General features: G+C 37.3%; 1 protein-coding gene across 2 annotated transcripts in view; it reads left to right on the top strand.

The window, feature by feature from the left end:
* The window catches only part of nphp4 (nephronophthisis 4), a 145,376-nt gene that overhangs the window by 121,844 nt on the left and 11,496 nt on the right, over positions 1-12,036 (top strand). For both annotated transcript variants that reach the window (XR_013326965.1, XM_077721610.1), the window contains 5 exons: positions 1,395-1,478; positions 7,366-7,522; positions 8,501-8,577; positions 8,832-8,917; positions 10,461-10,632. Coding sequence is in view for 1 of the 2 variants with exons in the window: in XM_077721610.1 (XP_077577736.1) it covers positions 1,395-1,478; positions 7,366-7,522; positions 8,501-8,577; positions 8,832-8,917; positions 10,461-10,632 (576 nt within the window). In the remaining variant the exon portion in view is untranslated. The remainder of the gene's footprint in view (positions 1-1,394; positions 1,479-7,365; positions 7,523-8,500; positions 8,578-8,831; positions 8,918-10,460; positions 10,633-12,036) is intronic.

Here is a 12,036-nt window from a genome sequence, read left to right as displayed (position 1 = left end):
GAATAAACAATAGTACTTCAACCAATAGTGACCTCCACGCAGAATAAAAACAAAAAATCCTAAAAAATAAAACGTGCTGTATTTTTACGACTATAAGGCGCACTTAAGTCTTAGATTTTCCTACAAAATAGACAGGGCGCCTTATAATCCAGTGTGCCTTATATATGGAAAAAAATAAAATGTGCCTTTCATTGAGGGTGCGCCTTATAATGTGGTGCGCCTTATATATGGAAAATACAGTATTTGGCTTCTACAGTCAAGTTTGAAATAGAATAAGGCTGGAAAACAACAAAATCTGTACTGACACTGATAAATGCAAAAAAAAAATATTGAATAAACAATAGTACTTCAACCAATAGTGGCCTCCACGCAGAATAAAAACAAAAAATCTTGAAAAAATAAAACGTGCTGTATTTTTACGACTATAAGGCGCACTTAAGTCTTAGATTTTCTTACAAAATAGACAGGGCGCCTTATAATCCAGAGTGCCTTAAATATGGAAAAAAATAAAATGTGCCATTCATTGAGGGTGCGCCTTATAATCCAGTGCGCCATATATATGGGAAAAAATGTCATTCATTGAGGGTGCGCCTTATAGTCTTGAAAATACGGTATGTGGAATTGGTTTTGTCTGCATTCAATTTTTTTTATTTCAGGTGTGTTAAGCAACTTGTCAATCAAAATCCCCCCCCAAAAAATTGAAATAACGTTTCTGATTTTATGCAATTAAGGTAATTTAGAAATAATATCTCCAGTACTTAGTAGGATTTAGTAAGTAGTAGGGCGAGATTCATCATGCTACTATTTTTGTTTGTAATTTTTTGGCTTTTAATATAAGAATACAAAATATAGGAATACAAATTAGGAATAAAAAAACTGCTTGTCGTATTAATTTTGATGAATTTACTACATTTTGCATTTTTTTGTATGTAAAAAACCTTAATAATAGAAAATAATTTTCAATATTTAAGACTACAGTTATAAGTGAATAGCCCATTCCATTTAAAAATAATATTTTTTTCTACTATACCTGATGTAATTTAGCATGCTAAGCTAGCATTTTAGGCTAAATAAAAAAAATTGAGTTGTGGGAATAATTTTGCGAGTAAAAATGAAATTCACTCATTTGTCATGTCGACTAAATTCCAATTATCCATAACTGATGCTGTAGTTGGCATCAGATAGTAAACATTTACCGACACTCAATAGTTGACGCCTAAAGGAAAAAGTGTCCTATTAAATTTTCATACTCTCATTCGTCGCTTGTGATCATTTGCATTTTACTTTCTGGCTTGGGGTGGAAAATCTAAGATATCCGATATGCTGCTTCTCATTTGGGGCTTGACAGATGATCATTTTTGATAAACTTTCAGCATCTTATCATATCGTCACAGGGACCAAGTTTTCGACCTCCAAGCAAAAATTTCAACGTGGCCAAGAAGATTTTGTCCGATTTTGTTTCTGCCAAAACTATAAAGGTAAAGTATTTATGCTATAATTGTGCGTAACATCTTATTGTTAAAGAGCTTGGGTCTTTTATTTATATTTTTTTAAACTTGTTAAGGCAACACCTTATTCACCTTTCCACCAATTTACAATTTCTTGTGTATAAGCCACCCCTGATTCTCAATTTTAATCTCATGGTTTTAATAGGGAGTACAAATGTGTTACTTTGAAGGGAAAAGCTTCAGAAAAATCATCTCACCTGGTATTTCTTAGACACTGTATGAACCTAAAGCACATTATTACGGTCAATTTTATAAAGACGTTAGTATTTCATCCAGTAATGTTGTTTTCTTACTGCAAAACAGAAAATGACCAATAAGTAGTAAATGTTAATTTGCCAACATCTACTGGTGAAAAAGAGTATAGCAACGCTGTAAGTCTAATGCGCATATAAGCCGTCGTGACAATTGTCAATTGTACTTAGATATTAAATAGTACTTAGATATTAAACTCTCTCTCTTAGATATTAAACTCTCTCTTAGATATTAAAATCTTTGTCATGAATATAATTTTGAGAGCTGGTTTCAACAGTAAACACTCTGTCACCATTTGACCGGCAACTAAAAGGGACCAATAGATCGGCGACCAATAGACCGGCAACCAAAAGACCGACGACCAAAAGACCGGCGACCAAAAGACCGGCGACCAAAAGACCGGCGACCAAAAGACCGGCGACCAAAAGACCGGCGACCAAAAGACCGGCGACCAAAAGACCGGCGACCAAAAGACCGGCGACCAAGAGACCGGCGACCAAGAGACCGGCGACCTAAAGACCGGCGACCAAAAGACCGACGACCAAAAGACCGGCGACCAAAAGACCGGCGACCAAAAGACCGGCGACCAAAAGACCGGCGACCAAAAGACCGGCGACCAAAAGACCGGCGACCAAAAGACCGGCGACCAAAAGACCGGCGACCAAAAGACTGGCGACCAAAAGCCCGCGACCAAAAGGCCGGCGACCAAAAGACCGGCGACCAAAAGACCGGTGACCAAAAAAACAGCGACCAAAAGACTGGCGACCAAAACACCGGCGACCAAAAGACCGGCGACCAAAAGACCGGCGACCAAAAGACCGTCGACCAAAAGACCGTCGACCAAAAGACCGTCGACCAAATGTCCGCCGACCAAAAGTCCGAGCACCATAAGCCGTACCTTTGATTCAGTCAACATTTTTTTTGTTACAAATATGGCTTATATGCGAGTAAATACGGTATTTTGTGTACGAAAACACATTCATGAAAGTAAAAACTGGTTTATAATATCTGACTCGTATTTATTAACTAAAGTATTAAAAGTCAAAATAGATATTGGTGTACTGTGGCCAGATCCCTTATTACTTATCATGATGTCAGTTTCAACTTGTGTTATTATAAAAAAAATGTGCTTTAATTATCCTATATGTATTCCTTCATGTGTGTTTTAAAAGAGTAGTCATATCTTTTTTTTTCTTTGCCCACGCATTATGTAAATCTGAGCCCAAGCTTCAAGCTCATCAGGTCATAATTTTTAAATGTTTCCTCGTGTGAGTAGAAAGCTTTGCAAATCAGCCTTTTGAAAGTCTGATAAAGATTAAGAGCAGTTCAAAAGGTTGAAATTCCTATTAAAAAATATATAAAAAAATCAAATCTCCAGACACATTGTCTTTGAATTAAGATGATTTAGGTTTCTAAGTTCAATATTTGTTACAAGAAAATCATCCTTAAATGATCTTCTTTCTCACAATATAGGTCATATGTTACAAAAAAAAGTACATTTGACAAACCTACCTTCATTTGTATTAAGTCAGGGGTGGGCAAACTTTTGGGCCCGGGGGCCACATTGACTTTAAAAATTTGACAGACGGGCCGGGTGAGCACAAGATACGATAACATATAAAAAACGGCATCCGTTAAGAGTACATATGAAACATAAACAGAAAAAAAGGACTAAAGTATTAACATACTCATCACTCATCATTAAAGTAAAAAGTATAAAGTACAAAGTAAAGTATAAAGTACAAAGTAAAGGAAGCAATGTATTAAGAAATAGTAAAATGTAATTTAAAAAAAGATGGGGCTGTAAAACACAAAAAACAAATAAGAGTGGACAGAACTACTGTCACTGGCTTACGCGTGACGGCGCCATCTTGGGGGAAAAATAAATAAAAATAAATTGGATAATGTCGGCGGTCTGGATTGAAAAGCCTAACGGGCCAGATGCGGCCCGCGGGCCGTATTTTGCCCATGACTGTATTAAGTAATAGCATTTTTAAATCTATTGTAAAGTTTTATTCTTGCCATCTGTTAATGTTACAAATGACCTTTTTTTAAGTACATTTTTTTTGTAAAAATCGTTTTACCCATTTCGGATCGTCTCGGTCACTGGTAGCAGATGAAAACATTATCGGCGACTGCTAATATTGTCATTCCCTTTCAATCTTCCGCCTTTTCACTATATAAATATAGCGCATCAGCAAGCAATGTACCCAGACAGTCAAGCTGTCAGCGTCATACAGCGACATCTACAGAATCTTGAATTTAGTGCGTAAACAAGGCGTACCGACTAATTGGTTACCCTGTCCACTTTGGAGAAAATTTTAGACTCAAGTGAGTAAATATGTGCCGTGTTGCATTTATACGTTTTCGTATCGCAAATTAGGGGAATTACAATCATTAATATGGGCAGCAATTGGCAGAGGTTGACAAATATGGACGCCATTACCTGATACAGCATTAGTTAGACAATTTATTTTACACAATAACTCCAACAGTTATATATTCTTTCACAGTTAGTTTGTAGTATTTGCCCCATATTTTAAATTGCTTGTTATTCAACTATTCCCAATCCAGTTTTTCCATTACCATCTATACAAGAACACTTTTCCTAGTCTACTCTAACCCATTTATTTGTCTTTGTTAACATATTTTCTAAAGCAAAAGATTTTTTTTCTGCCCAACAATCCAAAGAGTTCACTTTTGCCAGTTCGATTTTGAAGCCAAACTGTTCTTGAAATTGGCTTGTTGAATTTGGATGGATGTTTCCAACCCTCTATTTTCTTTCTTTATTCCTCATATGAAGCTAGCTGCTTGCAACCCCGCCCTGACTGAGACAAAAGAGAATGTTTGACAAGAATATAATCACTCACGGCCAGTTCTGAAACCCATCGACATAGCAAAGGCTCTTGTTCTTCACTTTCTTTGGAACAAAGAGATGAGGAAAAAAATCGGCATGGATTTCGGCACATGGAAATCGTTTGAAGAGAAAAAGTTACCCCCAAAGCCCACATACTGTGACTCAGGCCAGCATCCATTCACAATGCCCACTACATACTCTCTTCTTTTCCGATCCGCCAATAAATGGTACATTCGTTTGTGAAAAACGTAGATTTCATGATTAAACATTTGTTATTGTGTATGAAACATTTGACACGCATTGAGATAAATTCCCGAAACTATAAGAATTTATTCAGCAACTTAGGGGTGAGTGTTTAGCACATCCGCCTCGCAGTTCTAACATCGAGGGTTCAATCCCTAGTGGGCTCCGACTTTCGTGTGTAATCGTTTGTTAATATCTAAGAGAGAGAGTTTAATATCTAAGAGTGTTTAATATCTAAGAGTGTTTAATATCTAAGAGTGTTTAATATCTAAGAGTGTTTAATATCTAAGAGTGTTTAATATCTAAGAGTGTTTAATATCTAAGAGTGTTTAATATCTAAGAGAGAGAGTTTAATATCCAAGAGAGAGAGTTTAATATCTAAGAGAGACAGTTTATATCTAAGAGACAGAGTTTAATATCTAAGAAAGAGAGTTTAATATCTAAGAGAGAGATTAATATCTAAGAGACAGAGTTTAATATCTAAGTACTTTTGACCGGCAACCAAATGACCGGCGACCAAAAGGGACCAATAGACCGGCAACCAAAAGGGACCAATAGACCGGCGACCAAAAGACCGGCGACCAAAAGACCGGCGACCAAAAGACCGGCGACCAAAAGACCGGTGACCAAAAGACCGGCCACCAAAAGACCGGCGACCAATAGACCGGCGACCAAAAGGCCGGCGACCAAAAGACCGGCGACCAAACGTCCGCCGACCAAACGTCCGCCGACCAAACGTCCAGCGACCAAAAGACCGGCGACCAAACTATAAAATAAATTGTAGAATTCAACAATTATAAGGCAATTCAAAGGGTACGGCTTATATGCGAGAAAACACAATAAATGTAAGAATATGGTGGTGAAAATTGTGAACCAGGGGGCCTCTTATACAAGATACATTGCAAAAAAAGTCTGATTTGAAGGCAATTTTTAGAGTGCGACTTATATACGAGAAAATACAGTAATACTATTTACTCTGAGGGACTAACCCTGACAAAAACGGCCTATTTGCCGCGTCGGTCAGGGCGACACTAGTGAGATTATTTGGATTTGGGGATTAGGATTGAAGACCGTTTCCAATGTTACGCCAGCCACAAAAAAATATATATATTTATATATTTAGGCTCGCAAATGCCCCATGGCTTGCACTTTAGGCTACAGTTGAGGTTCATGTTTTCCCCTTATCTGATTTGTTAGACGGAGTATGGCTTTCATTCGCCAACCCCCCCCCCCCTCCCCACCTACCCCCCTCGTCTCGCTGCTTTGAAGTGCCAACTCTTTCTAAAGTTACACTAGCCCAGACAAGTGAGGATGTCGGGTGAAATTATACGCTGGAAATCACATTTATCTTGTTTATCTTACTTAACTTTTTACATTTTTTTTGTGAAAAATCTCCAACTGGAAATGTCAAGCTTCAGCATTAAAGTGCCCTTAAAAAAAAGGAGGACAGTTTTGGCACGTCAGGCTAATCTAGTTAAATGAAGCATGGACGCTAAGTATGGCTGAAGTTACTTTCCCATTTCACACACCGTTAATGATACGTAAGAAGATGAGAGGCAGGGAGAAACAATGTCAATACAGTACTTTTCTTTGGGATGAACTTGAGATAAGACTACAGGCTATTTTTTTAATCTTTTGGTGATGTAATTTACTCTGCCGCCGCATCATATTGCGGCTGTCAGCCGGAATTATTTCTGCCACATGAGATTTCATAGGAAGTTCTTTTAAAATCTTTCTTTACTGTCTTTATGTCTGAGCATTATTTTAAGCTTGTCTCATGAGACATTTAAACTTTCAAAATCAATATTCAACTGGGACAATTTTCGAGATTATATTATAAGGTAGGGATGTCCTGGATTTGATCGAGTATTCGGAAATTGGAGACTGATCATGTTTGGTCGCCCCGGACGTTTGGTCACCCCGGACGTTTTGGTGGCCCGGAAGTTTGGTCGCCCCGGACGTTTGGTCGCCCGGACGTTTAGTAATTATGATTAGGATTAGGCATAGGAGTGGCAAACGTCCGATGACCAAATGTCCTGTGACCAAATGTCCGGGCGACCAAACGTCCGGCGACCAACCGTCCGGTGACCAAGCGTCCGGCGACCAACCGTCTGGTGACCAAGCGTCCGGTGACCAAACGTCTGGTGACCAAACGTCCGGTGCTTAAACGTCCGGTGACCAAACGTCCGGTGACCAAACGTCCGGTGACCAAACGTCCGGTGACCAAACGTCCGGCGACCAAACGCCCGGCGACCAAACGCCCGACGACCAAACGCCTGGCGACCAAACGTCCGGGCGACCAAACGTCCGGGCGACCAAACGTCCGGGCGACCAAACGTCCGGGCGACCAAACGTCCGGGCGACCAAACGTCCGGGCGACCAAACGTCCGGGCGACCAAACGTCCGGACGACCAAACGTCCGGGCGACCAAATGTCCCGGTGACCAAATGTCCGAGTACCAAGGAGAAACTGTGACACACTTTCTTGACTTGTTTTTCCATCTAGGTTTCATTCGAAGCAGAAAACGGTGATCCAATCGCCATTTGTGAAGTGATGGTGGAACCTTTACCTCACATTGTTCATCAAACAGTCCGACTTTACCACCCAGAACACTGTTTTCTCAAGAAGGCCATCCAGCTACCATTCTGGCACACGCACTCTGGTAACACATTTATTCTGCACCTTAATTATTTTCATTTTTCATTTAACAACTCACTGCATTTATTGGTGTCTTTTCAACACTCATAAGTCTCTTAAAAATGCAAGTTTTTTTTTACTGTGACCTTATTTTCCATATTTTCTGCAATATTAGGCACAACAGAAACAAATCTCAAACACTATCAGTGTATGTATAGTGTGTTTAATATTGATTCATTATTGTATAAAATTCCACCTACCATATTTTCACGACTATAAGGTGCACTAAAAGTCTTAAATTTTCTCCAAAATAGACAGTGCGCCTTATAATCCAGTGCGCCTTATATATGAGAAAAACAGAAAACCAAAAACGAAAAACCACCACTGTCGGATATTAAAAAAACACAAACGCCTGAACTGAATCAATACTGTTAAATATGCAGATGCCATCTTAGTTTACAACATCTTCCATAATATAGCTCCTCCCCCACTGCAAGATTTTATACAAAAAGAAATCCAAAACATCAACAATGGCTGGCTCTAGAGGTGACTGTGAAGTAATGAGTGCTTCATACCTGGAAGTCAATAACAATTACCATATTTTCACAACTATAAGGCGCACTTAAAAGTCTTAAATTTTCTCCAAAGTAGACAGTGCGCCTTTTAACACAGTGCGCCATGTATATGGAAAAAAAATAATTCATTGAGGGTGCGCCTTATAATACGGTGCGCCTTATAATACAGTGCGCCTTATAATACAGTGCGCCTTATAATACAGTGCCCCTTATATATGGAAAAAATTTAATACATTGAGGGTCCACCTTATAATGCGGTGCGCCTTATTGTCGTGAAAATACGGTTGTTGACGTATAACACAACTCCTAACCAGCCAAATTCGGCTTATATGCGAGAAAATACAGTAATATTGCCATCTAAAAAAGACTATAAAGTCATCACAATGATTCCAACCAATGTTTTATCACATTTTTCAACCCTTTTGTAGCACTTGGAGATACCGAAGCCAAAACTCGCATTTCTACACGTTGCAGTGACCCAAACGTCTGTCAAACCCGCATGCCGGTGAGAAATTCTTTCTTCCTTTACACAATATCCAGTAAAAAAAGTCTCAGACCATGTAAGAAGGGATTAATTCTTTAAAAAAAATAGCTTCATAGGGTGCAATTCTAGTATTCTTTGTCACAAGTTGAGGAGCTCTTTTGAGGTACAAAAGGGTTCATTTCTAATTCTTTTAACATGTAAATGTGTTGTCTTAGTTTCTCTGTAATCATTTTTTGCCCACTTATTTACATTTTTATTAATTTTACTCTCACCAGGTGCCAGGAGAACCGCAGGATTTGCTCTTAAAAATAGCCGGAGGTCCAAGTCCCAACATCAAAATGTTCTTTATAATGGTTTTCATGTAAGTATTGTTATAGTGTCGCTTTAATCATTGTTTAATGTATTTGAAATAATTTAGAGTTGCCTTTTCATATTGAAGTACTATTTGTTATTTTTGAGCTGTGGTTATAGAAGTATTTATGATTTTTTTTCAAGGATTTCTGTGAGTTTTTTCTTTTGAGTTTTATGTTATTTTTTGTTGTTTTGTGTGTTATTTAATTGGCAAATATTTTGATATTCACTAAATTGTTTAGAGACATTGTTGACAAGGTGCCAAAATAATTTTTGTTATATTGTTATTTCTACATGTTTTAAAATGTTTTTATCTACATATTTCCGGTTATCAAAGACGAAAAAAATCCTATTTTGGGACTTATTTATTCAATTGTTTTAATTATATGGATCTTTGTTAAGTATGAGTGTGAATAGTTTTATTAATGGAAAAAAAGAACTGGATTAAAATCCCCAAATATTCACTTTTTTACAGATCTAAAACAATGTTTATTTTAGCTTTTTTTTATATATATTTTTAGATTTTACAAAATGATTTTTGAACTAAAAACACAGAAAAAATGATTAAAAAATTACAATTATTGATTTAAAAGGGGGAAAATTGGGAAATGTAATATACAACTATACTCTTCATTTTAATTTGATTCGAAAACAAAAAGTTTATTTTAGCTTTTTTTTAATGTATTTCGATTTTACAAAATGAATTTTGAACTAAAAACAGAAAAAAATTGATTAAAAATGACAATTATTGATTTAAAAGGGAGGAAAAATCAAGAAATGTATTATACAACTATACTCTTCATTTTAATTTGATCCTATAATAAAGTTTATTTTAGCCTTTTTTATTTATTTGTAGATTTTACAAAACAAATTTTAACTAAAAACACTGAAAAATTTATTAAAAATTACAAATATTGATTTAAAAGGGGGAACATCAGGAAATTTAATATACAACTATACTTCATTTCAATTTGATTCTAAAACAGATTATTACAGATTAATTTAGCTTTTTTTAAATATTTTTAGATTTTACAAAATGATTTTTGAACTAAAACACATAAATTATTTAAAAATTACATTTTGCATTCAAAAGGGGAAAAATCATGAATATTAATATACATCTATACTCTCCATTTTAATTTGATCCTAAAACAAAAAGTCAGATCTTATAATTAACTTTCCCGGGCCACAAAAAATGATTTGGCGGTCCAGATTTCTGAATGACATAGAACGTCTTCCAAATGTCTCCAATTGCTCTTTAAGTTCTGCAGTCACGGAATATAGTGCCGAGTATGTGACTACATCACCTCCCACTCATCACTCTCACAGCCTCTGAGACTTAAAATTCCCTTTGTCTCAGTAGTGGGAGAAAGATAATAATAATGATGATGATGATGATGATGATGATGATGATGGTATTGGCTGATCATTTAAAATGCAAGCGCCCCCATCTTTGCCCTTTTGATGTCTCCAAAGAGCTGGGGGCGTCGGGGATGCTTTATTTTAACCGTAATTTTCCCTGATGAGTTTTTCTACTCCTTTCCTATCCACAGAGATAAGTGGATGGCTGCCCCCTCGCAGATTTGGCAGATTTACGTACATTTCACGGAGCGGGTGGATGTCAGCTGTATCACTGGCCAGAGGACTTGTCAATCACTCATGCTGAGGGGGAGGCAGGGGGCTAGGAAAGTCAAGTGTTTCGCATCGCATCCACGGGAAATTGAGGTATGGCGCTAGTTTGGAAATGTATGGACTAGAGTAAGGGTGTCAAACTGGTTTTGGTCTGCGGGCCGAATACAGTTTAATTTGAGATCAAGTGGGCCGGACCAGTAAACTTATTGCAAAATTACATAGAACTAACAATAAGCCCACTTTTTTCCTTTCTATTAGTCACTAATACTATTAATTAGTGTAAATAATGAGTAAATTATCAAAATGTTTATTTAAAGAATTTCCTTTTACATTATGAACAATATATTATGAACAATATATTATGAACAAGAGAATATCATAAGAACATAAATAAATGTCAATTCATGTTGTCTGCACGTACTAAAACACTATGCCCCTAGCGGATAATACAAGAACTACACAGTTTCAGTTTTTTTTTATACAATGCGGCTTTCTTCCCCGGGCCGTACCAAACCACCAGACGGGCCGGATTCGGCCCGTGGGCCGCATGTTTGACACCCCTGGACTAGAGTAAGGGTGTCAAACTCGGGTTGGTTCGCGGGTCGCTTTAATGTCAACTTGATTTCATGTGGGCTGGACTATTTTAAATATAATATTTAGATTTTTTTTTTTAATAAATGGATTAAAAGAAGTGGATTAAAATGGCTGAATATTCAGTTTTTTTTTCTAGATCTAAAGCAATGTTTATTTTAGATTTTTTAAATATATTTTTAGATTTTACAAAATGATTTTTGAACTAAAAACACAGAAGAAATGGAACATGCAGCCCGCGGGCCTGATGTGGCCCGCTATAAGGGTTTGATCCGGCCCGTCGTAGCTCATGAACCGTATTTTCACGACTATATGGCGCATCGCATTTTAAGACGCAGTGTCAGTAACGAGTGCTATTTCTGCATTTGACACGAAAAAAGACGTACCGTTTTTAAAGACACCAGCTTAAACATACAGACACACGCTAAAACACGTTTTTAAAAAGGCAACAAAAGCAAAACTGAGTTTGATTGTACATTATTTAGCCATTTTACAATGTACACACGTCATCATCACCCACAAATCTATCAAAGTCCTCATTTTCTGTGTCCAAATTGAACAATTTTCCAAATGAGTCATCGAAAACGAGTTTTATACGTTTATCCAGGCCGCCACAATCCATTCACAAATAGTAGCTAGCTAGTAGCTAGTGTAACTATTCCAACGCTGTCTTCCATGCTTCGTAAAGCTGTGTTGATGTCGATATGCAGGCCACAATTCATTCGCAAATAGTAGCTAGCTAGTAGCTAGCATTTATCCGCCCCCTGCTGTCAAAATAGCGCATTTGCAGCCTCAATTACAGCCAATGAGTTAATAGAAAACCTGGAAATTCCTCAAAATCAACAGTAAGTCACCAGGAAATTTCCCCAATTAAGCAGCAACCAACTAACGATCAATAAACATCCC

The sequence above is a fragment of the Stigmatopora nigra genome, chromosome 1 (genome assembly GCF_051989575.1).
Source record: "Stigmatopora nigra isolate UIUO_SnigA chromosome 1, RoL_Snig_1.1, whole genome shotgun sequence".
In the NCBI taxonomy this organism is placed as follows: Eukaryota; Metazoa; Chordata; class Actinopteri; order Syngnathiformes; family Syngnathidae; genus Stigmatopora; species Stigmatopora nigra.
This window is presented reverse-complemented; position numbering and strand designations above follow the sequence as displayed.